Raw genomic sequence first — 27166 nt, 5'->3', positions numbered from 1 at the left:
TGTTTTTCACTTTTACACATATGATAACTGAACTGCTTCCCTTTTTTTTTTTTTTTTTTTTTTTTTTTTTTGTATTCACCACACAGCCCCGTTTAGCCCTTTAAATTCACCTTTCCACCAACGCCGGGTAGCTGCTGCATTTATGCATGAGTACACGGGGCAGGTGTGAAAGGCATGACTGTTGGAGTTGAATACGAGGCCTTTTACACCGGGGGACGGTCTCGAAGCAGGTTTTTACGGCTCGCAAGAGACGTCCGGGAGGAAATGAATCTGGTGGAGTAAGCTGTTGCCAGGCTGTGCACAGAGCAGGCCATTTAAACCGAGCTGCTGCAAGGAGAAGTGCTGCGAAGCAGAATAATCTCAGCCCTTTAGAGTCTGGTGATTATGCGCGAGCGACTGTGAAAACGTGCATGTACAATTTTAAACAATCACCTGTTCGTCCTTACTAAACACCGCTAAGCTTATGCCGTCTCTGGAAAAAAAAAAAAAAGGTGGGACGAAAACCTTGCAAGTTAAGTTAGGTGCAGAAAATGAAACCAGACAACGGGGATGTTTTCGCTTTGTGTTAAAAATGTCCCTTTCGGTCTCTCCTTTATTCGAAGACAATTCACAGAACAGGACCTTGCATGGATTGAGACATGGTGTAGCGTTGTCCCCTCAAAAGACAAGAGGGAGTACGTAACAGACCAGCAAACCCAAGAGAGTCACACAGTACGGCAAGCAGAGGACACTTGTTGAACTCTTCGCTAATCTTTCATGTGCACTTCTCGCCCTCCACACTGCTGTGCTGTCAGTTGTCCTGTCGGCTATATTTAAACCCTCTCTGCACCTGAGAAATATGAGATGTAGCCAAAGTGTCAATATGTGCACCTGTCGTTTCCAGCGGCGGCTGGGTGACAGGTTCTGTGTGCCATGGTCTGCATGTCAACATGTTAATAAAAATCTTGAAGTTCTGGGTTCCCCAGTGGTGTGCTCCACTTAACTCGGAAAGCCTTTTAAATTAACGATCTAAAGCTGCAGTATGTAACTTTGTTGTTCCACATTTGTTTGTGAGACTGACACAAGACAGAAAATCTGTGAAAAGATCAATCTGCTCCACTTCACAGCAGAGCTACGATTGCTAGCTGAAGAAACAACCAATCAGAGCCAGGAGGAGGGTCTTAGCGCTGTCGATCAATACTGTTACATGTGCCAATGGTGACTTACTATTACAGAAGACTGGCACTGGGAGAAGGCGGAAGAGCTCGATCTTTTCACGGATTATCTGTCTCAAATCATGCTGTCACAACATGGTGACAGTTTCAATAAATATATATATAAAAAATAATAATTATAAAAGTTACACACTGCAGCTTTAATAAAATGCACCATAGTGGAGCTAAAATGTGATCTTCCTCACTAACTCACCTTGAATTTAGACATAATTCCCCCCAAAAAAACCCATCAATCACATAATAGAATGTTAAGTTATAGTGATATCATAATAATAACAAATGATAACCAAATTTGTTGTAAATGTTCTTAGTGATGACTGTAATGGCCCTAAAATAATGGCCTTAAACCAGCACCTAATGCTTACTTTATGAACTAGTACATCAATATATACATACATATACAATGCTTTGCAAAAGTATTCATGGGAAACATGATTCAACTCTGTAAAAAAAAAAAAAAGATTGCTGTGATCATATGGGAGCAACATTGCAGAGGTAGAATCATTTCTTGAGTGGGGACAGACAGGGAAGCTGGTCATTGATGTGGATATGGATAGAGCTAAAACAAGGTAATACTGGAAGAAAACCTGTTTTTCTGGCCCGAAAGTGACCTTAAAAACACAGCTAAAGCTACAGTCGATTGGTTTTTACCTCAAATCTTATCGTCTAAATCAAGGATCCGTGGCAAGACTTGAAAATCTGCATTGGCAGATATTCTTTGTCTAATCTGACTGAAAATGTCAGCTTTTTCGCAGAGGATAGAAAAACTTCAGTCAATCAGACGTGCGAAGTTGGGAGAGGTGTACTCCAAAAAACAGGTGAAAGGTGCATCTATAATGTATCGACTCAGAGTGGCTGATTACATCTGGATGGCAGAGGACTAAGAGAACAGTAATGAACAAACATCAAGGTACACGCTGTTGGGAAGACGCTGGCGACGGTTGGGTATGCGCCACATAGGGGCGCTGCGCTAGAGGGGGTTCCAAAATTAAGTCGTTAAAAAAATAGATTTAACCAGCATTTTCTGTATTTAATAGCTATCATCATTTCAGGTTGGAGTCTTGCTCCACCCATCTTGGTTGTTGTGTCTTTGGGCGAGACACTTCACCCGCCTTGCCTGCCGGTGGCGGTCAGAGGGCCCGGTTGGGGCCAGCACATTGCACATTCATGCGAATGAATAGATAAATTAATTTCACACTGCTGCGTCATAGTGTGAAAGCACTACTAAATGTACAAGTGCTATAAAGTGCTATGCAAGTACAATCCATTTACCATTTGCTGCTCGGACACCAACATATCTTTTTTTGGGCCTACATTCAGAAAGCTAACCCGGCCCATTACCCTGAACTCACCATTCCCAGAGTGAAACATGGTGGTGGCTGCATCATGTGATGGAGATGATTGGACAGGAAGACTGGCCAAAGTTGATCTGAATGTAGATTTCTTTGTTTAAAAAAAAAAAAAAGAACATAATTCTTCATAATTATGCACCACTTTGTGTTGGATCTGCTGGGAAAAAAATCCCTACCAAGAACGTTTGACTACTTTTGCAAAGCATTATTCATGATGATCAGCTGTGATTGGCTGCTATTGAAGAACATCCCATTTAGGAGTCACATGTTTTGTTGCCGCGGTCCAATTCTACTTCTCATTTGAGGGAAATGTTTTGGATAAACCCAGCTCATGCAACAAAGAGGGTTCTTACTGGTCAATAATGAACCGTATGAATCTGGAAATCATGACTTCAGAATTAATACAAACAGTAACAAACTTTAGTTGAATTTAAGGGTCCTTCTTTTGTTCACATTTCCACAAGTATTCATGTAAGAATATTCTAATAGAACCGACTTCTGAAATCAAACGTGTCGATGGTGTCGAACCCCCAGAAACGCCTCCTTGACCACGGGGACGTCACTGGATCGGAGGACGATGTGGACCGCTGCGGATTAAAGGAAACACAGAGGTCCACCGGTCGGGGGACAGAAGCAGGACTTCAGGAATTCTGCGGTTGATCAGAAAATTTCACACCCACGTGAGAGATTTGTCAAAGAGGCTCTTGCAGCTGTCCGGATTCCTGAGAGAGGCCAGAGGCAGAACAATAGCTTCTCAGTCGGAGGGGTTTTTGGGCTTTTCCCCCACCCCAGAAAAATACTGTAGTTTCTTCTTTCAGCACTGTTAGTGAGCCAGTCTCTGTTTAAAATCGGTAAGTCAGGGCGTGCTGTGGTGGCGTAGGGGATAGTGCGACCCATGTTTGGAGGCCTTGAGTCCTCACGCGGCCGTTGCGGGTTCAATTCCCGGGCATGGCGACATTTGCTGCACGTCTTCCCCCTTTCTATCAGCCTTCTGTCATATAAGGGACACTAGAGCCCCCCTGGAGGGGAGAAAAAATAAATAAAACTCGATAAGTCGGTAGTACTGGGGTTTGCTGTTGTGCTTAGTCACAGACCGGACGGATAAGTCGCTGCAGTAAGGCCGAACTTAACACTGCCACCCTGGATCCATGTCCCGAGAAAGGGCCCCCATCTCAGGTTTTTTATGGCCCCGGTTTGAACAGGATTTGAGGAGGGATTAGTGCTTCTAAAAAGGACAGAGGTCGGCCAGAGTAACGGCAGCACAAACCAGCCCCCGTCTCTTGTTTTACCCCCACATCCCACCCCCAACTCCTCCGCGTCTCCACGGGACCCTCTTGGTGTCGAACAGGCAGCACGGTGAGAAAATAAGCTTCCTTCTCCTCGTTTCAAATCCAACTGAGTCCGATTGGCTGCTCTTTCTCTCCCCCCCCAATCACCCTCTCTCTCTCTCTCTCACACACACACACACACACACATACACAACCTCCTCCTCCTCGTCTTTTCAGTATCACCATTTCTCCAGTTCATCGACCCAGCTCGGGTGAGGATAAAAACAACCCAAGAGGCACGCTTGAGAGCTCCTAGCGGACTGCATTCCTGCAGCCTGTTTTGTTATTCCACCTTCTGCCCCTCAGCCTTGATTAGGAGGACCCTGCAGGAGGGGAGAAACAGAGAAGTTAAGTATTTAAGTCATGCTACTGCTGCACAGTGAATCAGAGGCATTCGAGTGGCGCAAAAAAAGTCTGTATGTGCGAACACGACGCATAGGGGCGCCACGCTAAAAGGGGCGCCATACGTCGGGATAGCTTATTTCTGGGTTTCTGTTGAAAACCTGCTTGGAAGTGGGTATAAATGGTCTGATTAGACCACAGTACGGACACCGGGACACTGCGGGTAGGCGACGGTGGACCCCGACCTCCGTGCTGACGGCTTGCGGGCCTTGCGGCGGTGAAGGACCTCGCTTTGTACAAGCTGCTGGTGACAGCGTGGTTGTAACCCCGCTGGGAGCCCTACCCCGTCGCAGACCGCCACAAACAATGGCTCTCTTCTTGACAGCACAGTGACTCACTGCCAGCCCCCCTCCAGCTACCCATGAGGGGACCGGGCCATGCCAGGGACACAACAACGAGCCCTCTGTGGAGCAGCAGAGCTGTTGGTCGTTAGAGGGAGTTGAGATATTTCTGATGGTCTCACTTTGAAGGCTCCTGTTATTCACTTACACTAGCATTTAGACAGCAATGCTGCAATATATATATATATATATATGAACTGGGTTTTCTTAGCTGTTATAAGATACACATATAGTTGTATATGAGTAAGTGATACATAGCTTCTAAAGGGATTTTTTGACAAAAAAAAAAAAAAAAAGCATCCACACACCATGATGCCACCATGGCCATGTTTCACCATAGGGGTGATGTGTTCAGGGTCTTAACCAGGATTACTTTTCCATCACAGAAAGCGTGAAAGCAAAGGTTTTTGTCCCATCTGATCAGAACACCGTATGGCTTTCCTCTCAACACTTTCCCATAAAGGCCAAATCTCTACCCTCCATCACTGACGGTCATCAGCTAACTGATTCTTTCACCTGATTTGTGGATATCTGCAGCTCAACCAGAGTTACTGTGAGCCTCTTTATCTCTTCCTGTCCTGTCTGATTTAAACTGAGACTAAGTTGCACATAAATAGACTCTTATTTAGTCATTCTGGGTAACTATCCATCTTTGGGCATCAAGCACAAGGGAGTTTGTGTGCAAAATTTATATTACTTAAAAAAACCATAATAGTAATGATAATGATAAAAAAAAAAAAAAAAAAAAAAGTGTACCATTTTCCAGTCACATAACAACTATCCACTACTTTGGGTCAGAAAGTCCCCAAGAAAATCTTTGTGGTGGTCAAAAAGTAGGAAGGTTCAATACTATGTAACAAGGCACTGTCATTCATTAGCCAGGGCAGTTAGCAACTAAAAGGGAAAGGCTGATCTGATCAGTAAAACTGTAACACAGCAGCAAGATATTATTGTTATCTATTACATTAAAACAACAGGGAGCAAAGTGCACATTACCAAACCGAAATCGCGGTTTTATGACTTGAGATTGATCAAATGAGATCAACAAGTGGATCTCGGTCTCGCTCTTCGTTTTCGGAGGGCGTAATGGACGTATAAGAACAATCCAAGACTGCTTTTAAATGTTCACACAGCGATTGCGTGAAGCGGTGTTTGACCCCTTTTCTGTGATCAAAACGAGCGAACGTGTGTTTTTCTGAGGCTCTGGTTTCAGTCAAGTGAAGGTCATGGGTTATAACCCAGCAGCAAGCACTTACCCACTTCCTGTGATGGAAACGTATAACGTAAGGTAGAGCGAGAGAAAAATTGCACTACTGTTGTCGCTGCTTCCTCTCTCTGAGATAAAATCTCAATCGATGCATATTATTTTTTGCTTTTTGCACGCTCTTACCTCCCCTCCCCCAAACAAACACACACACACTCACACATGCTGCTTTCCGATCCTCATGTGCTTTTCTCCACCACGGTGTTCCTCTCGTAGCCCAGCTGCCTCATCACTTCGCTGCAGTAGGCCTCCACCTGGCCGATCTGCTCCACGTTCAGCCGCTCCCGCCACGCGTAGATCGCCTCCTTCGCGTCCCTGGACGATATGAGGAAGGGCTTGTCCGATGAGTAGCCCTGGCCGCGCGTCATGTTCAGCGCGAACCTCTCCAGCGCCGGGAAGCTGGAGAGTTTGGAGAAGCGGAAGAGCCGCTGCAGCTCCTCCATGGGGCGCAGCACCAGGTCCTCGTAGCGAAGGCGCAGGTAGTTCCTTCTCACCCACGGGGGAGCGTTCATCATCAGCATCACGTCGCTCAGCCAGTTGTCGCAGATCAGCTCCATGGCGCTCGCCACGTAGCTCTCCGCCCGGTTCATCCTGTTGCTGGGCACCAGCAGCCGCTTGTACTTGTCGCTCTGCTTCTTGCTGCGCAGCACCTGGATGCTCTCCTTCACCAGGGCCTGCTTGGTCTTGAGCCGCGAGTTGTGCACGGCTCGCGGGTCCCTGAAGAGCTGGATGATCTGCAGGTTGATCGCCGGGTCTCTCATCAGCGGGACCAGGGTGCTCAGGTCCAGAACGCGCACCCCCTTGATCACCATCACCGGGTACTTCTTGCACTCCCTCTCCAGCTCCCGCAGGTCCCGCTTCTCGCACTTGGCGCACTGGTCCTCCCTCACCAGCCCGATTTCGTGGCGCCGGTGCGCGTCGCACAGCGGCTCTGAGCAGATCACCTTGTTCATCTTCCAGCCGAAGATGAACGCCGTGGTGATGTTCTGCGAGCCGGCGTAAAGTTTAAGGACTGAGAAGTCGCAGCGGTACAGGGAGCTCATCATGTCGCGCACCGCGCCCTGCAGGCTGCCCGCGTCGCCGGGGTACAGCGCCTGCCAGATGTGCCACATGGGCTCGTACAGGTAGAAAACGTCTGGGTGCTGGTTGAACAGCTCCCCCAGGAACGACGAGCCGGTCCTCCAGGTGGCATGCAGGTAGATGTGCGTCCGGGTCTGGCTCCTGTTCGTCGGCGCCGGGTTCTCCGCCGCGTCGCTGCCGTTGGTTTTGAAACCGTTATCCCAGAGGAGCGCCACAGTCTTCTCCAGGTCGGGGCATCTGGGCTGTTGCTGCGGCAGTTTGGCATTCTGGGCGGATTTATCCCGGTTATCTAACACATAGGGGATAAGCAGAAGTAAGCCTGTATATGCCAGAATCAAAACCAAGTACTTCTTGTGGAGCCTCCTCTTCATTTCCTTTCGCCGAGAGGGGGGCTGGAAGCTTGTTTTCACAAGAGTCTGCGGCGCAGCAGTCTGTGGAGCGCCCTGGTCGCTACTGTAAAGTTATTCCTCTGTGTGTTAGTGTGGGTGTGCATCATTTGTCATCCGGCGTTGCAGAGCGGCGCTCTGGGTAGGCGTGGTGTCAGACAGCGCCTTACCGGCAGCGGGTTTATTCTCTCATGTCGGACCGCCTCCGGGTGGGGCGGTCCGACATGTTGTTATTGTTTACGTCCGGAAATTTCGCGCATGCGCACAACGCTGGAGGGCAAAAAGACTGTACTTTTACATAGTTCTGATAACAAAAAGGAACCTGGATATATAGGCATTATTATTTTTAGTGCAATGTGCCACAGCAGAGGGAAAAATGATGCAGAAAAACCTTTGAAGAATAACTAAAAACCTCTCATAATCTTCTTTTATCTCGCTCTCGGTGTCGGCTAGGCTACAAGCAGACTCGTTGCCCATAGCAACTGACAACCACTAACGTTACCAGGAATCAACACCCAAAATACACGCAAGATGGATGCTTCTTGTAAATTGTTTCAGGTGGAGATTTCCAATGCAATTTTATGTCCTAAATGAAAAAAGTAAGTAAAATAAAAAATAAAATAAAAAAATTGTTATCTTTATTTATTTATTTATTTTTGCTCTTTTTTATGGCTAGAAATGAACTAAAATCATTTTATAGAACAACAAAATAGAAAAAAATGAGTGCAAAAAAAGTTAAATAACTGTAAACATTCAGGGAAATGTCAGACTACTCTTGGTTTTATTAAAATTTTTACTTGTTTAATATATTGTTGTGCAGGTAAAGGAGGAAAAAATATTCATAGTAATATTTATGCATTATCAATTGGGAAGAAAAATAAGCAAATTTTGGCCCCAGAGGACTCTCAACTCGGGGACTTTAGACCTTGGTGAAAACAAGTTTGGACACTCCTGCTTTAGATGATTTATTAAATATCGTTGTGTTCCTAAAATAATGGGCTATGTCTATTTCATTTTTTTTTTTTTTTTGTTGCCGAAATGCTTTTTGCAAAAATAATAAAAGTCACTACCTCTTTCTTGCCAAGAGATGATTTACATTTTTTATTTTTTTTTACTTTCACTTTGGCCATTGTTTTAGAAAGGCAACAATATGAAAAAATGCAAATATATATCAATTTAAAATTTTCCCACTTTTTATTTATTTATTTATTTTTTACCTTTCCTGAGCTCAGAGGTTAAGGATACATGTTTATCTCGTTTCCTTCCTACTCCCTGCTTGACTGGAAGCAGGAAGCAAACAGGCAAGGATGTGATCCTCTGGACTGCAGCTGGTTTAGGTTCCCTATCCAAAAAGAAAAGAAAAATTCTTATCCCAACTTTCTCTATGAATCTTTAGCAGCTTGAGATACAACATTAATCGTTGCTATGACAACAAAACAAGCATGCGGCAAACATTAAGCAAAGATCCAGTTCGTGTGACTACACAGTAACGCTACATTACGCATCCACCCATCCACACACTTTCCAAAACAAATAACAACAATAACTATATATATATATATATAAAGACTAGGCTACACCTTCATAGTTTTCAGATCCTTGAGTATTGTTTACAGTCATGAAAATCCCAAGATATTAATACAACTCACCTGATATGGGCCTATGAGGTTTAGATGAAGTAATTGATTGTTGCAAAAATATGCATTCATAAAAGAAAAAAAGAAAAAAAAATATCCGTGGGGTTCCAAAATATCCGGGTTCCTGTCCCTGGAAGTTCTTTCCAAAGTTTTGCCAAGTAAAAGGAATGGTATTGTGTGGCACAATATTCTGACAACAACAATAGTAACAATGTTATTAGGCTGCAAGGTGGCTCGGTTGTTAGCCGCACTGTCTTGATTCAAAACCTAACAGCAGACTCTGCAGCAGAATTGGATACGGTTCTTTATGTATTTCCTTATTATCATCACATGTTGCTAAGTTGTATGTGTAACTATTGGCCCTTCTGTTGTTCTCTAGAATATTAAACCAGCGGCACATAGTTCAGTTCAAAGTATTTTAGAGATCAGATTCCTTCCTTTCAGGTTCTGATACAAAAAAGGGAACTATGTATGGCAACTAGTAATTAAGATCACAACAATTCACTGGTTTTCTGACATTGAGGCTGTTTTTCATTGAAAAAAATAGTGTCTTCAGTCAGAGGCTTCTTCAAATCTGTTCTAATACAGACTGTTACAGGAGATCTTCTTTGCCCACAGCCATTACTGTCTACAATAACTATCTCATTAAAAGATTTGCAACAACATTTAATTTCACTTTGGGATCAATATTTTTGAATTAAATCTGATTTGAATTAAATGTGCTCAACTCAAGCACATTTAATTGCTGGAGCAATTAATTAATTTAATTGCATTTAATTGCACATTTAATTGCAATTTAATTGCAATTAATATTTAAGCTCCAGTTTCAGCAACTAGAAGTCAGCTCTGAATTTTATTGTTGCTCGTTTAGCAACCATAAACGAGCAACAATAATAAAATAATAATAAAAACCTGAATTTGTATTACTCGATAAAATTTCATCTCTTTATCGAATAATATATTTATCTGTCACCTACACAAAAACTTCTTCCACGCCGCCTCAACATCACCACTACCCGAGTCATCCACCGGTTGACTGCAAGGGAACGTGTCTTGTGTTCGTGCGTTTGCTCGGACAAGTCACGCCCTGTTACAGATAAAAAAAGAAACCACCAGATAAATTTTGCTCCTTAATTTAATATTTTTAAGCACGCACTAAGTAGCTTATTTTAGTTTGACGAAATAATCTATTTTCCTCTTTGTGGAGCTGCTCTGAAACTACTGAGAGTGAAGGCGGGGCTATGGTTAAATCTGTTTGTGGGCGGAGTTTAGTAAACTTAGAAAATGACAACAAGCACCAAGAACAAGTATTAAAAGGCAGCTATAAGTGCAAAACTTCTGGTGAGAATGAGCACATATTATTTTATATCCGTAAATTTAGCCGCTATTAGCATTAACCTTGGAACCATTCAGATGGACAAAAAACACGCCTCTATATCTTGCGCATGCGCACTTGCTCTTATTTACAAAGCCAAACGGAGCGCGGTAATGCAGAAAACGGCTAACAAAAACAGCTTAACATCTCACCTTTTTGTAGCAAATAATCACATTTCGACCCACTCCCGGTTCTCGCAGAGCCACCAAAGCGGCTACATGTCAACGACTGTCAGTTGGATGCAGCCGTAGTAGCCTGAAGCTAACTGCAGCATCAGTAGCTGCGGCAACATGGCACACTGGAGCACCTTCGAGAAGGAGACGGAGAGAGAGACGAAGAGGCTGGTCAGGTGTCTCACTGGAGTGCAAGACGAGGAAGACCAGAACTTCCAACTGGCGCTGAAGTTCGCTTGGTCAAACTTCAAGTGAGTCCGTCCTGCGCTGGTTGAGTTGGAGCTAGCCTGTCAACAACGCTAGCTAGCTGCAAGAAGGTGATGGTGAGCTTGGCTAACTGTGTGCTCCCTCCGGCAGGTTTCATCGGTATTTGGATGCTGACCGTCATAAAATTCAACGCACAATCAATGGGTGAGTAAATGTTCCAGGGGTGTCGTCTAATTGCCTTTCTTCCCTTTAGGTTGGAGGGTTGTTTTCCTCTATTAGTTCGTGCTTTTCACAGTTCCCACGCACTCTGAAATATATGCAGTTTGATTTAATCAGTTTCCTGCTCTGGATTAGTATGGAAAAGAAAGTAGAGTCTGGAAAATATGTGTATTTTTTAGACTATTCCAATCTTATTGTCTAAATATCCCATCCATCATTGCACTCTGCGGGTTTTGTACGTTCTGTATTTCAAGTTTGGCCTTGATAAAATAAATACATTTATTAAATTCCTGGTGTGCTTTTTTATTTATACATGAAGCAAAAACAAAAAAGTCAAACTGCACAACCTTTAGTATCAAGATGGATTACATTACATATTAAGAGCAAAGCATAGTTTTTGTGATAGTTTGTAAGGATTTTAGTCAAATACTTCTGCCAAAAAAAATTCTGTAATTGTGTCGCTCATGGTCAGAACTAACCATGCAACATTAGTTTCTTTTTTCTTTTTCTAGACTTTTGATCACATTTTACTTTTCTTTTTTCCCTCCACTTTTGGACAGTTGTTATGCTGCATATTCATGGCAACAAGGTGTCGTTTTCATAACTGATTGGCTTCCCAAAACCTTAAATCCTACCTGAACTATGACCCCAGACTCTAGGGGAGTTGAAAATGATGCAGAGGGAGAGATGGAGGAAGTATAAACTTTCTCTTCTAATCCACAACCCTAACTACTTTCTAACTATGGAACAGATTAAAAGAGAAGTGGCAAATGCAAATGAGGTAGATTAGCAGACCTTGCCAATAACTGATTGTATCATCCAGGACATGTTACTGTTGCATATCGTCTCTTCTGCCTGGATATTGAGCTTTTAGCATGTCGTCACCGTCAGTGATGCAGCAACAGTTTTCAGTAAGAGGCCACTTCGGATTCGTTGCGAGACTGACTGCTACCAGAATTCCTTCAGAGTTATTTCCATCCACAAAGACTCATTGAATAACTCATAACTTTGAAGTTCTGAGTGATGACTTTCCCTACATTCTGTTTTGAATAAATAAAATGTTTTTGAGCTGAATTTAATGAGCTAGTTGTTAGATGTGTTGAAGTCTTGGAATAATAGTAATTTATTGTATTTCTGTTCATAATTGTTTTTAAATTTACTTATTTAATTATTTTTTTATTATTATTGCAACAAAGTTTTGCTCAATATGTACATTTTAAATGTTTAGTTGAATGACAATATTCTCTAAGTGAAAACACCAACCAGGTAAATTCAGACTATATTTTTCAAACACTTTTTTTCTTTTAGTGATCTAAACATTTGTTTTTTGTAGTTAGTCTATTTCTCAATTTTTTTTTCTAGTTCAAAATGTTTTAGAAGCGTAAGAATTTGTTTTATAGCAATAAAATAAATGACCCACATTGCACAATGCTGTTGTGCATAATCTGTTTTTTCTTCTTCATTTTAATTTAAACATTTTGAAGAATCTATGAAAAGCTCATGGTCCACTCTGACCTGAGTAAGGCGGGCAGCTGGAGGAGACTGACCGAGGAGTTTCTGACCTCACCGCTGCCCAACACCAACGGAGCGAAGGTAATAAACCGAGTGTGGAAATTGAAAACATGAATTTTCATAGGAGCCAACACAAACAGCGTTGGCCAACACATTTCATCATGCCATGTGTTTCTCTTCTTCTTTTTCTTTTCTTTTAAATGCCACAACATCCTGATAGCAGATGGGGAAAACAGCGCTCCAGATTGCATAACCTGCCATTAAACTTTCAAACTATTCCACTTCCCTTTTTTTGTCTTTATTTTCCTAGACAGACACACACTACGGGATCCTGTCTCTGCTGCTTTTCTTATCAGATTCTCCCTCAAACACAAACTTCACTGAGAGACCCAGGGTGAAAGATGCCGGTGAGCTTCTTCTGGCATTTTACACCTTGGAATTATTCACCTCCCTCCCCCTCACCAATTAATCGTGTGTCCGTTCAGAACCGGAGGACGAGTTCGACTGGGCCAAGTACCTCATGGAAGGGGAGGACGTGGACGCCGGGCCGTTCCCGGACACGCCGGTGGGTCTTGGAACGACGGCTCCCTTTTAAACGCATGTTTTCCGTGGCCGCATGTTCTCACCTCACTCTTCTGTAGGAGTGGTCGGAGGACGAAAGCGAGGACGACGACGCGCAGCAGCCAATCAGCAGGGAGGACTCTGGGATCCAGTTGGACAGAACCCCCCAGGAGGACCAGGACACCACCAGCAAGACGGTGCCAGTCGCGTGGACGGGTGCGCCGAAAACACAGAAACAAACGCAGAACCAATCGTAGGAATTATTCGCGCTAGAGCCGCGAATTGGAATGTGTTTAATTTTCCGTTTATCTTTGCCAAAACAGAGCTTTCAGTCTGGAAAGTGTCTGTGAATGTCACCTTTTCCAGTCTTGCCTATTGGATTCTCAGTTGGATCTAGGTCTGGGATTTGATTAGGCCGTTCTAACTGAGGGTACGCCATTGCAGCTGTGGCAGTATGTTTAGGGTTGTCTTCCTGGGAGGAGAAATTTAAAACTTTAAATCTGGCATCCTTCCATTCAGTTTTTCCCTGTATCCATATTATTTACGCTTCCATGTCCCTGAATAAAAGAAAAGAATCATCAGCATGATGCTGCCACCACCAGTTTTTGTTTTTTTTTACTTGGGATGGTGTGTTCAAGGCTACGTGTTAGTTTTACTGTCACACAAAGCCAAAATGCAATGGTTTATAAACTAACAAAGTTATTTTAAATACATATCTCTATACAAATGCACTGGAAACCTTTCAAATTTTTATTTGTAAAAGAAAAAAAGTACATAATTTGTTTTTTTTCTATATGTACTTCCTGTTACTTTGTCGGTCTGTTACAAAAATCCCAACAGAATCCATTCAGCTTTTTAGTTGCAATCTGACAAAAATGTGTGAAATTACAGGAGGTATGAATCCTTCTGTAACACACTGCAGGAAAAGTGGGTTATAGTTTTAAAATAACCACGTTTTGGTATGTATGTCTTTTCCCCAGTGGGGGAACCAGACGCCCGGACCTGGCTCGAACAGCATGTGGTGACTCCGTACTGGGTCGCTCACGCTCCTCGCTTCTCCCACAGCTTGCATTTACACTCCAACCTGCTCAACGTTTGGTAAGATTTCAGACTCCTTTTAAGATCAAATTTGACTTTAATCAGTAACATGTGGATCTGAACTTGGGGGTGGGGGCGAAATCTATTTTGATACTGGTATAAAATTTTAATGTGGGATAAATCTGTATTAGTGTGCTTTGAAATGTCACTTAGTTGCAAATTACACATTTGGAACTATACATAGCATGTTAATCTTAATACTATAAAATATCTGTGGTTTTTTTTTTCTATGTTCCATGTGACATAAGCAACTTTTTCTCTTATTCCTGAGTTGAAAGGTTGTGTGACATTCAGGTGTTCTTGCTCTCAGGGACCAGCACTTGTATAACACAGACCCTCTGTATCTGCCGGAAGACAAAGCCTTCGTCACCGAGACTCAGGTCGTACGGGAAACCTTGTGGTAAGAATCCGGTGACGCTGAGCCTACTCACTCGCTGCACAAAAAGTACACAGAAAACGATCTTCTGCTCCTCTCACACAAGTTTAAGTGTCTTGTTGATCACCAGACTCACAGATCCTCCCCGGATCGATGGGGTAATTATGTTGGCGCATTGATTTTTTTGTTTATTTTTTTGTCACGGGGATGATCTGTGTGTTTTTCAGGCTTCTCTCCGGGGTGAAGAAACACTTTATATTCCAGCATCATGACGGCAAAGTGTCGGTGAGGAATAATGTGGTGGTAACCCATCTGACAAGTGTAAGTTTTTTTTGTTGTTTTTTTAAGAGGGGGAAAAAATAACACAAACATTACTGACAGGGATGCAATCGCTTAATCGAGTTAGAATTAGTTGTCGATTAATGGTTTAAAAGTAGTTCCAAATTGATTAATAATGTCCGCTTAGACCTTCTTTTCATGTTGTAGTTTGCCCTCCATCCAGCAGAGGACGCCGCTGGTCATCCTTAAGCGGATCTAGCTGATCCAAAAATAAAGATGGCAGAATGGGAAAGAGAAACGGTCGAAACAGAGTCCAGCTCCTTACACTATCACCGTGATATCTCTAAATACCTGCCATCATCAGCGTCATTTCTAATTAGCTGACATCGTCCCGGTGTTACTATAACGACTGATTTTACCTTTTGGGTAAAAAAATCATTTGGATTTTGACATGCAGAGTGGAGTTTATTATTTGAGTTTTTCTAAAGTAACATCACATCAGCAGACAAACGCTGAATTTACAGAAAACTATTTAACAAGTTTGATATCTTATATTCCCCCCTCTACAGTGGCAGCAGCCGAGAGCAGGAAGAGATTAACCTATTTAGATGTGTACAACTATAAAAATAATATAGAAATTGTTTTTTCCAAATGTATAAAGCAATTAGTTTGTATTATTCAATGTTTCTTTTTAAAAATATGTATTTTTTGCTCTTGGGGTGCCCCCTGGTGGCCGGCTCTGTGTGAGTTTGTGCAAGTCATGGAGGGAAGTTTTAACATTCTGAACATCTCTCTGTTCTTTGGGAATTGAGTGTTTTTTTTGTTTTTTTTACATATTATTTTCATCTTTTCACCTCTTAAGAGGGTTCCTGTTTAACGTCTAAGTTTACCAGGGTGAGAAAGCCATCATTTTACGTTTATTCTGTCCAAATCGAATACCGCTGGCTGATCCGAAATACTGTTGAAATTAGAAGAAGTTTTAAAATTCAGTTTGTTTTGGAAAATTTAGCCCATTACTTTATAGAAACACGACGCAAGAGAAAATGGCCGCTTATCAATTAAGCTCCCATCGATCGGTGAGATCCTACAACTTTGGATTTACTCATTAATCGATAACTTGCTTCGCCAATTGCTGATATTTTACTGAATGCTTTTTTTTGTGTTTGTTTTTTGATACTAGGATGTTGTTGTGGTTTTGTTCTGCAGAACTGCCTGCACTCTGTGCTGGAGCACGTCGCCGTGTACGGACAGGCGGTGTTCAGGCTGCAGAGGTTCATCGACGAGGTGACGGGCCACAGCTCAGAGCCCGGCCCACCGGGCCCGGCCTCCTCCCACAGCTACAGGAAGGGCTCGGAACCGCCTTTCAGGACCTACCAGGCTTTTGTTTGGGCTCTCAACAAATACTTCGCCAGCTTCAAAGAAGAGCTGACCGCCATCGAGCGAGAGGTCATCAGAAGCGGTGAGCAGCACGGCAAGCTTCGATTTCATTATCGTAAAGAGTTTGTTTTGGATTTCCTTTGATAAAAGAGCCACAGCAGAGCTTCGCTATTAACTGTGTAAACAGTGAGAGGTTCCATTCTGTTCCTTTTACTTTCAAGTCATTTTTCAGGGTTGAATAAATACGACTTTAAATGGCCATAGGCTATTTATGTTTAAGGCAATTTAGAATCGCTGTTTGTTCCTTCAATTGACCTAAAATGTCTGAGCTACGCAAACACAGATACATTTATTCTGAGAGAGAAAATCTTTTGATGGTGATCACGATGACATCTACTCTATTCCTGTGTGCGCCAATCTAATCCTAAAGGGAAAACCTGTCCATGTTATTACCGTGTTTCCCGAGGTGCAGCTTTCATGTTTGGAATGAACTGTTTGCAGATGAGACGGTGACCCTGTCCGGCGTTCTAGAGCGTCTCAGCCCTCACCTGGCCCAGATCAAAGTGTTGCACAAAGTCTTTTGCACGGGAGTGGCTGAAGTTCCCCCAGCAACCCCAAATGTTGTGCGGGCCTCTCACTTGCTCAATACTCTCTACAAGGCTATTTTAGAATATGACAGTGTTGGAGATGCATCAGAGCAAGCGGTGAGATTATTTATTATTATTATTATCCTAAACCTAAAGGTGGAGTTTCTGGCTATTAACAAAGAAACAGAGATATTGAAATTTTCTACATACTTACCCGAATCCGCTACTGTGCTAATAGCTGTGCTATTTTTTTTTTATTTTTTTGTATAGCGCTTTTGCTAGCTATGAAAACATTCAGCACACTTCTAAAGCGGTAATTTACTTGCCTGTTTTGTAATCTTGAAGTTGAATAAAGTTAGACATTTGTGTTGGAAGTTTGGGTTATTGGCCGTCAAGAATTCTTCTAGTAGTTAAACGTTTATATTTATGCTCTTATTTTGACTGTGGTGAAGACTGTTTATGCAGCAGTTGGTTCCCTCTTCTCTCTTTTGTTGTTTTCTCCCTTATCTTCATAACATAAAATAAACCATGAAAAGTAGAGAACAACATACAAACATAAATACAATTTATAGGAAAATTATAGAACATGTAAATTATACATGGCAAAATTAAATTATTGTTTGAAGGTTGTAGTCTTTCAAGGGCAGATATAGTTTGAGTTGAAGTCAGTGCTTTACTATTAGCTTCCACTAAACACAAGGCTGATGTAATGTTTTAGCATTAGCTTTCACTAAATACCAGGCTGGTGTAGCGTTTAGTATTAGCTTCTACTAAATATAAAGTTGGTGTAGCGGTTTAGCATTAGCGTCCACTAAATACCAGTTTGATGGAGCACTTTAGCATTAGCATCTTCTAAATACAAATGTTGGTGTAGTGCATTAGCCTTAGCTTCCAATAAATACTGGGTTGGTGCAGTGATTTAGCTTTAGCATAACTAACGTTTTAGTTAGCGGTGCCCACCGCTGGTTAAATGTTTGGCCGTTCTTTCTGTACCAGGTGGCCCTGCTCTTTTCTCTGTGGACTGAGACGGTCAGGCCATATCTGGAGATTGTGGATGAGTGGATTGTTCACGGCCATCTGTTCGACCCAGCCAAAGAGTTCATCATCCAAAGGTTAGCTTCAAGGAATCCTTACACATACTTCCCACATATGTAGCAAATTGTAAGTACAAATTTGAAGATGACTATTTTTTATTTGTAATAAGGTTAAAAAGAATCATTCACCTTCCATATCCGCAATATGTTCCGCTTTGTGTCTCGATAAGGTGTGTAAGTTTGTAGTTGTGACACTATTGGAGTAGTGTGAATATTTGAGGAAAGCCTCCAAAGTAGATTCACAATCATTAATATTCTAAAATCCAGAACGTCTTTGTTTTGTTTTCTAGAAATAAGGACGTCCCAGTAAACCACAGGGACTTCTGGTACGCCACCTACACCCTGTACAGCATCTCTGAGATGGTGGACAGCGAGGAAAAGCTGAACGACGCAGCCAGTGGGAGCTCCGGTGGGGATCCGGGCTCCAGCAACAGGCAGCTCACCATGGTGTCCTTCCTCAAACCAGTGCTAAAGCAGATCATCATGGCCGGGAAGTCCATGCAGTTGCTCCAAAATCTGCACTGTAAGGAAGCCCAGGATTCCGAGAGATCCTCCAGAGGTCTGTGTTTGTCCTGTTAGTGAGTCATAATAGTATTTTTATTTTAATTTTTTTGAAGGAATGTGTTCATGACCTCAGAAAAATAACATTGCAGATGCAGAGAGGAAGAGTTTGTACACGGTGTTTCTAGAGTCTGTGCAGTCCCGCCTGACCAGCCCAGAGGAATCCCCGAACGACAAGATGACCGAGCAGCAGGCCACGACTAGGAGCATCATAAAGATGCAGTCCATCATGGCGCAGCACCTGAAGATCGACGACGTCCACGATCCACTCTTAGCCATCAACTTCGCCAGGTAGCAACAAACCGAATCACCTTTTTTGCTTAACTAATGGTAACTATGGCTGTGCTGGGAAAAATAATGAAAGTATTTCTATGAAAGCTACAAACATTGGAAGTAAGAGTATGTTTTCACATCTGATTTAAAGGCGCAGAATTATGTCAACTTTTTTGAGCTTCTTGTGATATAATGTTATTCCATCATCAAAAACGCACCTGGAGTGTTGTCTTGATTTCTTTCATGCATATTTGAGAAATCCTTTAATCTCTCATGGCAACCATTCAGCTGTGTGGATGGTTGACACCTGGGTGGATGTACCTCCGCCTTTGAGGACAGAGCTCCTCTTCAGAGCTGCAGTTTCTAAGCTTCTACAGTGCAGCCCTCCCCCACTCAGCTCCTTCAGACTAGCCAGCAGCAATTACCAAACACCTGGTGGAACTGCTCGTCTGCTGAGCTCATTATAGGAGCTACAACTCAGCAAAACATAGTTAAAGAGTTAATTGAGGAGCCATGTTGTGATGACTTCCTGAAGACCAGGTTTCAGAAAAAACAAGAGCTTTTAAAGGGACAGATTTTCTTTTAAGTGGTATTTAATATATAGCATTTCTTTTATGATGGTAAGAGTTACCTGATTGTGCTACAAAATGGCACTAGGTGCCTGGAAAACACATACTACTGCCCTTTAAACACAGAATGGGTTCAAAGAAAAAATTAGAAGCCCAAAATGAATGTGACATTCATGCACCTTCTTCTTCAGACTCTACTTGGAGCAGAGCGACTTCCACGAGCGTTTCTCTGGCGGCGACTTCATCGTGGACCGCTCGTCTCAGTCGGTCACCTGCCAGACCTTCGAGCTCACCCTGCGCTCCTGTCTCTACCCCCACATCGAGAGGCGGTACATCGAGTGCTGCGGCAACCTCATGAGGACTCTGAAGAAAGACTACAAGTAGGCACCACTGTGTTGGTTTTTTGTTTATTCTTGTTGCTCTAAGTGCTTCCTGTTGTGTCAGATCATGTCCAGCATGTTGTTGTTTTTCGGCAGGTTGCTGGAATACCTCCAAGCCATGAGGAACTACTTCCTGCTGGAAGCAGGAGACACCATGTATGACTTCTACACCGCCATCTTTGACAAGGTGCAGGAGAAGGAGAGCTGGCAGCAGCCTTCTTTTCTCAACGTGCAGCTGCAGGAGGCAGTGGGACAGCGCTACCCGGAGGACAGCAGCAGGTACTACAGGTCTTTGCTTTCAGATAGATGTAACAGAGTGAAAACTGTACAATTTTGAGATTAATGTAGGATTTTTATTTTTATTTTTTATTTTTAGAAAAAAACTTGGAAATTCCTGAGTTTGAAAAATGTAAGGTTTGCCAGAAATAACTCAGAAATTCTGAAATTAATCTCAGAAAGTTTGTAATAATAAGCATGGAAATTTCTGAGTTTCACGAGTTGAAAGTTCATAGCTTACGAAACTCAGAAATTTTCTGTTTGTTTTTTTTCTTGTAAACTTCTTGAGATCTCAAGATATCTGAGTTGTTGGGTTTTTTTGTGCATATTTTTGAGTTTTCCAACCCAGAGATTAATCTAAAATCTTTGTGTGACTTTTGGAGCTCACAAACGTCTTAGTTTTTTTTTTTCTTCTAAAGATTTCTGAAATTATTCTCAGTATTTTTTTGCCGGACATTTACTCTGGCCCTAATACGTTGTTGTAAATCTGAGAATTGCAAAGCAAATATTTCATATCCTATAGGTTGTCGGTCTTTCTGGAGCCTCTGGACGCGTCCAGAAAAAAGCACCCGGTGAACAATTTGGAGGTCCTGACCCTGAGTTACAAGGTAAACGGAGGCGTTGCTCATTATTCATGCCTGGTAAATGTGTGGTGCTGACATTTACTTGGTTTGCTCTCCTCAGGTCCCCTGGCCCGTAGATATTGTGATCAGCTCTGAGTGCCAGAAGATTTACAATCAAGTATTCCTTCTCCTGCTGCAGATTAAATGGGCTAAATACAGTCTGGACACGCTTCGATTCAGTGGTAAGAACTGAGACCAGAGCTGAGACGCTCACATCCACCACAGCTGAAAATTATTATAACGATCGTCGTTTTTTTTCTTTTCTTAAGTATTTTGGTATTAAGACATCTTACCAAACCAAAGTCAATTTTATTCTCCATTAGCATTATAAATGCCATTAATGTTAGACACATCATGCATGTTGGGAAGCAGTTCAGTTATCACTAATGCGTGAACATCCTCAGTACGGACCTCTAAGTAGTCCTGCTCCGTTTGTAGAGGGGGAGGAGCTCCAAAGCATAATGGTTCCACTTCCGTGCTTCACTAGTTGTGTTTCCATTACAAATGTTGGCAGAACGTTGCCGATATTCTGCAAAAATAAAAAAAGCAATTTTCTATTTGCATTAAATACAAAATGCAATTAAAAATCCCACAGATAGGTTTGTTCATGCGATAGATCATAAAAAAAAAAACCCGCCATGCCATCGTCCTGCAACCGCTTCCTGTCGTCTCCTTCATCTTTTCACCCGGTGTTAACATCCGGTTTTTGATCATGTGACTCGTACGATGCAGAAAGTGTTTCCATGGCAACACACAGCAATTAGTATATTGCAAAATCTACTCATTTTGATTCAGCTGAAACATCAACTCAACCAAACACAAAAAACTTTAGTTGGAAAAAAAAAAAGTGCCATTTTCAAAATTGGTGTTTCAACTAGGCACATTTATTTTTGTAATTCCAATGTACCCAGTGGAAATGTAGCTGGTGTGACTGTGGCATTCTTGGAGCGACGCTGAGATCCTGTCTTAAGCTACATGCGATGGGTCAAGTTAATACCAAGGAGTGTGTGCTGTTGCTTAAATGCTTTTTCTGTGCTTTTATTTAGATTTTGCAGAAGTCACAAAGAAACTGGAAGGATCTCCTGCTGAGGAAGCAAAGCTGAAAGAACCAATAAGCCAGCAGACTCACAGAATGTGTCTGCTGCGCGTTAAACTGATGCACTTCGTCAACAGCCTCCACAACTACATCATGACCAGAGTAAGAGGAGGCTTATCTCCTGTTCACAAAGAGACTGAAAGTTTTCTTAGTTAAAAAAAAAAAATAGTCCAAGCCCAGTCAGGTTGGATGGGGAGCCAGTAGTTAGTTTTCATCTGACACAGATTCTCAATAAGATTTAGATCTGAACTTTGACTGGGTCTTTCTAATACAGAGACACGGTTTGATGCACTGCAAAAATACAAAATCTAAGTATTTTTGGTGTACTTTGTAGCACAAATATCTTAGAACACTTGAAATAAGAATAAACTAACTTCCAAGTAAATTTTCAGCAAGATAAAGAACCTTGTTTTAACTAAATAATTGCTTACTATTGTATTAAAAAATGGGCTGTTTCAACTGGCAGATTATTTTACTTAAAACAAAACATTTTTCCCATGTTAAAAGTGAAATGAACGTTTTTCACAAACTGTTTCTTTGAAACAAGCCACTAGATCTTCTTGGAGACTTACTTGTAAGTTAGTTTTGTCTTATTTTAAGTGTAGTAAGATATTTTCAACAGAAACCAGATAAACATACGTGGTAAGATTTTGTGTTCTTAAAGTGTGCGTGGGAGATTTTCCCACTTAATCAGCTGATCTCTGAAGCTCCTCCAGAGTTGACATATGTCTTAACATTTTTCTAATTTCTCTGGCTTTCCATGCAGGGCTTTCTCCCCAGCCGTACAAATGTCACTTTTTTGTCCCTTTCAGAACAGTTTCAATAGTAGATATTTGCAGCAGGCCTCTGTCATTGAGCAGCCTCTCATCCAAGTCGTCTTAAAGTTTCGCAAAACTTTAGCAGCTGATTGCCCGTAAACCAAAACAACCCTTTTTACTTCCAGAGTCTGTGAGATGAAAGCATGAGCTCCAAACCACCTGAACTTTTTTATTTTTTTTATTTTTATGTAATCTTCTCATTTGCGGTTTGAAAAGTGGGAGGTCTCTCCTCTATGTGTTGGCAGATTCTGCACAGCACTGGTCTGGAGTTTCAGCACCAAGTACAGGAAGCTAAAGACCTGGACCAGCTGATCAAGATCCACTACAGATACTTGGCGACCATCCATGACCGCTGTCTGCTGAGGGAAAAGGTGAAACTCGCTGTGCTGAATTCTAAGAACGATTATTCAGAGGTAGAATGATCAACAACCAGTGGCACAATTGTTGGTGTTGACAGTACCACGTAAAACCCAATAAGACGTCACCGTGTTTTCAAAAGGCGTTCTTGCACAGCTCTTTAGTGCTGTACACGTAGCTTGAGATAGACAAAAATGAGGAACCGAGCCAAAGAAAAGAAAAAGTCTCACTTCTAACACGTTTTGTTCCCTCAGGTCAGTTTTGTGAAAGAGGCGATAATGAAGGTTCTCAATCTGGTCCTCATCTTCTCAGACCGATGGCAAGCTGGATTTGGCGCTTGGAAGTAAGGCCTGAATAAAACCCCACACTGCAACTTTGCTCAATTTTACCCCGAGGATGTTTGTCGGAAATCTCCATGGTGACCCCACGTTTTGTCTTGGTGCAGGATCGAGTCTATTGACAAGATGGAGTCTGATTTCAAAAACTGCCACATGTTCCTGGTGACTATACTTAATAAAGCCGTCTGCCGGGGCTCCTTTCCTCACCGTAAGTCAATCCTGTTCATTTGTGATTCCCCAACGTCAAATGATTCACTTTACACAGACAGAGATAATGATTCATTGTTTGTTGCCCTCTTTTTGTTCCTGCAGTGGAGTCTCTGGCCCTCTCTCTGATGGCAGGGTTTGAGCAGTGCTGAGCGACCCTCCATGTTTCACCCATTCATCGCTTTGCCTTTGACTGTTATGTAACCTGCTCAGACTGATGGAGTGCGACACTCATTGTTAGTTCAACAAAACATTAAGATATTTATTTAAAAATGTTTTTTGTAAGTTATGCTTTCTATACAAAATGTCATGTTGATTGTAAATGTCATGTGTATATGCATAAGTATAAAATAAAGTTGCCTTGTTGCTTCTGCATAGAAAGGGCATAAAAGTTCAACAACGAAGAAGAAAATTAGAAAGTTGAGGTCAGACCTGGCTGACCTTATGGAAAAAGTTTTATTTAAATGTATACTGCTACTATAAATGTACATGCAGTAAATTAGTGGATTTCTGTTGAGTCAGAAACCTAACAATCCAAATATTAGGCCAAAAACCATGTCATATTTTCAATACTAGGTTTAAAAACATTTGACATTTTTAAAGCTGCAATATACAACTTTTGGTATTTTTACTTATTTAAAACTGTCATCATGTTGTGACAGTATAATAAGACAATCTGGGAAAAGATCAAGCTCCTCATACTTGAGCTACTAAGTGCAAATGGGGGAGAAAAACTCATCCTTGCAGAAAAAAACATTTCTGCTGTCATTGGTGGCCATGCTAACTAGCTATAGCATTCAAGGCATAAGTGAGGACAAAAATAATTTCCCTCCCTAATATACATGGAATATGGCAGTTTATCATAGAAGTATATTTATTGAATTAAACAAAATAAAATTACAAAGTGGTATCTTGTTTTGTATAATTGAAAATATGTGCCTAATATTTTAAAGCAAAGTTTGTACAGTTAGATTAATGTTAACTATTAATTTTAAATCTCTTAATTTCCTTATGAAAGTCCAGCCTGATAAAGCGTTGTTTTTTTTTTTTTTTGTTTTTTTTTTTACAATATTTGTTTCGCGATAGTGTCGCCAGGACGGGTATATTTTTGGCCCTAATCACCTTCCACACTTGCGGGATTTACTGTACATTCCTGCGTCTCCCTGCCCTAGTGGAGGAGGCCTGAACCGCAGCTCGGAGCGCAGTTTCCTGTTGAGTTTCCCTGTTTGAGGGACAGGAACTCCCTGCTCTACTTCTCTCCCCCGCCCATGATAATAACACCAAGCGAGGAAAGACTTCACCGGCCGACGACAGAAAACACTCCCACGGACCGAAAACGTTCAAGCCCGGGGGTCGCGAGTCGGATTAAACCACCGGCTACATGGCGCAGTAGTGGAGTGTATTTGCGCACAAGTTTCCCAACAACTCCGGGTGAGTGGAAATGATTGAAGTTGGTTTCAGTGTGTGTGGACTTTCAGATACCTCGCCCACGACTTGAGAGGGGGGAAAAAAGTTGTTGCACGGCTTTGGCTGTATTTAAACCAGCGCTGTGTGAGAGCAACTAGTGGGACCCACGCTGATTTTAGACAGACTTCTGATAATTAGCTTGTAGAGGTGAACAGCTTGTTGCAGCGCAAAGCCACTGATAATTAGCTTGTAGAGGTGAACAGCTTGTTGCAGCGCAAAGCCATTTTCCTGGCTCACAGGCCCGAGCTGTGACTAATCTCAGGCCCAGCCACGGAACAGGGATAGAGCCATTACAGGTTGGAGGCAGGACTACACACACACACACACACACCAAAGAATTCGCAAGTTTACACCCTTTTCAATCGATTTATCTGTTGTTTTGTACCACCTGTTGTTACCTTCTGTAGTGAATTAAACTGACACACTATCTGGAGCCGAAACGTAGAGCTTATTTTAGAGAAAGTAATTTAAATGAGCCAACAAAACCATCTGCGAAAGTTAAAAATATACCTGCACTTTTGGAACATTGTTGCCTTTTCCAAATTGTTTCCTCTTTTTGGCAACATTTTTCCTGAAGTTTAGTGCGCGAGTCATCCAGGTTTGCTGTGTTCAGGGACTAGACCTCACGAGGCGTTCACTGCCCATTCTTCCACTGTAAACAGCACGTTAAAGGAGCCACTGTAGGAACATTTCAAACGAACCCGAGTAATGTTTGAAAAGCTGAGACGAACACTACAGTTTTAAATACACGCGTCATAAAATGTTCAACAAACTCTCTTCAATAAACAGCCTTTTTGACTGGTTAGAGTGAATGTTACTGTTCAGTCCTCGGTGTCCTGCCAGTTTCCAATGTGGTCCAACTATTTCCGAAAGTTCTGCTAATGAACTGTCATTTGATTCAGGCGTGTTGAACCAGGTAACAAAAATTATCCCAGAAATTATTGCAATAAACAATGATAATTTGATTTTCAGACCATTTTCAAGTGCTATGTTGATAATGGTCCAATAATGCAAGTTCACGCTCTCAAAGAGCAATAAATTATAATTTTGTTAAGATTATGTAACTGGAAGATATTTCAAATAACCAAACATACACACACACACGCAAAATGACCAAAACTAAAAAATATAAGTGAAATAAAAACCACACAGAACTGAAATCATAAATGAAGTAGATTATGAAAGCCGTAAACAAAATTGCTCTTCAAAAGGATTAATCATTAGAATGTAATTTATGGCCATCATTGTAATCTGTCATGTGATTAATTGGTTATTGCAACAACATCAACTCCATTTGATTTATTTGATTTGCTTTTTGCCAACTTCCAAATATTTTTGGAAATGTCACATCCATTTGATTTATTTGATTTGCTTTTTGCCAACTTCCAAATATTTTTGGAAATGTCACACCTTGGACTCCCCTGATGTCAGCTGTAGTAGTTCATGTGTTATGAGCTTGTTGTTATGCGTATATATATATATATATTTTTTTGATGTTCATTTTGCCTCTGCTGCATTTTGTTGAATTTGAGACGTTTTCAGTCGGCTTTGAAGTCACAAATGAAGGAAGGAAGAGCGGTAGGAAGGCGTTGAGGCATGAAGATGCGTTTCTAACCACATCTGTTGGTGTTTTTGGTGAAAGTGGTGCACATGTTTTCTTCTCTTTTCTTCTTCTTCTGTGGTTCTGTGTCTTTATTAGGGATACCATAAAGCCAAGTTAGGCCAACACACCTTTCAGTTTGTAGCACATTACAACCACTGAAACTAACCAGGTTTAAATTAGCCGCCGCCGCCGCTCCAGGTGAGTGGATAAACCTTTGTTTTACATGTTTGCTATTTTTTACTCCAGAAGGTCATCACCCTCGAATCATTTTCAACTCAATTTTCTTGAGTCGATATTTGATTGTGCATAATCTTAAACATAACCCTCCTCCTCCTGCATTTATAACACTCTAACATTTATAAAGTGTATTTCTACATTTATCATAGCTCGCGTGGTTTTTGCACTGATACGCAAAAGCAGTGGTTTATTATCCAGCAGCGTGTTGAAGCTAAACGTTTTCACACCTCTGTCTTAAGATCGTTGTCTTGGTACAATTCGACGCACCAGCCTGCTGAAATGTGTTTGTTCTGCCACACTTATAAGAGACGCGACTGTCGTTCAAGGCGGTGTTAGATTCTTCCTTTTGCATCAGTTTCTCACTTAAACAATCGCTTCCTTCCTTAGATGACTTTATTCTGTTTGAACGGAGGGTTTAAAAGCGTCAGACTGCTTGCATTTTGTCACGCATGATTGTAAATCGTTCTGTCCAACACAAAGGTGTTTCCTTTTTTTTTTA

General features: G+C 41.8%; 3 protein-coding genes across 4 annotated transcripts in view; 2 read left to right on the top strand and 1 right to left on the bottom strand.

Moving 5' to 3' along the window:
* Positions 1-559: 559 nt before the first annotated feature.
* On the bottom strand, positions 560-7913 carry chst7 (carbohydrate (N-acetylglucosamine 6-O) sulfotransferase 7). The gene is made up of 2 exons (XM_044128878.1): positions 6062-7913; positions 560-4217 (listed from the first exon to the last, which is right to left on the bottom strand). The coding sequence occupies exon 1, from the start codon at positions 7350-7352 to the stop codon at positions 6081-6083; it is 1272 nt and encodes a 423-aa protein (XP_043984813.1). The 5' UTR covers positions 7353-7913; the 3' UTR covers positions 560-4217; positions 6062-6080.
* A 1138-nt stretch (positions 7914-9051) lies between these two features.
* tubgcp5 (tubulin, gamma complex associated protein 5) lies at positions 9052-23735 on the top strand. Its single transcript, XM_044128875.1, has 23 exons — positions 9052-10803; positions 10910-10963; positions 12463-12571; positions 12801-12897; positions 12976-13055; positions 13132-13267; positions 14032-14149; positions 14460-14549; positions 14753-14846; positions 16011-16263; positions 16683-16885; positions 17765-17880; positions 18153-18421; positions 18516-18714; positions 19457-19645; positions 19742-19924; positions 20445-20529; positions 20606-20726; positions 21591-21742; positions 22704-22829; positions 23070-23158; positions 23261-23361; positions 23466-23735. The coding sequence occupies exons 1-23, from the start codon at positions 10670-10672 to the stop codon at positions 23510-23512; spliced, it is 3045 nt and encodes a 1014-aa protein (XP_043984810.1). The 5' UTR covers positions 9052-10669; the 3' UTR covers positions 23513-23735.
* A 758-nt stretch (positions 23736-24493) lies between these two features.
* Positions 24494-27166, top strand: part of cyfip1 (cytoplasmic FMR1 interacting protein 1) — a 32400-nt gene continuing 29727 nt past the window's right edge. Inside the window, exon 1 of one of the 2 annotated variants that reach the window (XM_044128871.1) lies at positions 24494-24791. The gene's annotated coding sequence lies outside the window, so the exon portion shown is untranslated. Of the gene's footprint in view, positions 24792-25022; positions 25124-27166 lie in introns of those variants that run through there. The other variant, XM_044128870.1, reaches the window with a different exon arrangement.

Source organism: Gambusia affinis, linkage group LG10 (assembly GCF_019740435.1).
Source record: "Gambusia affinis linkage group LG10, SWU_Gaff_1.0, whole genome shotgun sequence".
Lineage (NCBI taxonomy): Eukaryota > Metazoa > Chordata > Actinopteri > Cyprinodontiformes > Poeciliidae > Gambusia > Gambusia affinis.
This window is presented reverse-complemented; position numbering and strand designations above follow the sequence as displayed.

What these genes read in the sequence shown, in the direction of transcription:
- chst7 (XM_044128878.1), bottom strand. Translation starts at nt 7,352, where the DNA reads ATGAAGAGGAGGCTCCACAAGAAGTACTTGGTTTTGATTCTGGCATAT.
- tubgcp5 (XM_044128875.1), top strand. Translation starts at nt 10,670, where the DNA reads ATGGCACACTGGAGCACCTTCGAGAAGGAGACGGAGAGAGAGACGAAG. An exon ending in TCCAACCTGCTCAACGTTTG is followed by an intron (nt 14,150 to 14,459) that starts GTAAGATTTCAG and finishes TCTTGCTCTCAG; the next exon opens with GGACCAGCACTTGTATAACA. An exon ending in CCGGGGCTCCTTTCCTCACC is followed by an intron (nt 23,362 to 23,465) that starts GTAAGTCAATCC and finishes TTGTTCCTGCAG; the next exon opens with TGGAGTCTCTGGCCCTCTCT.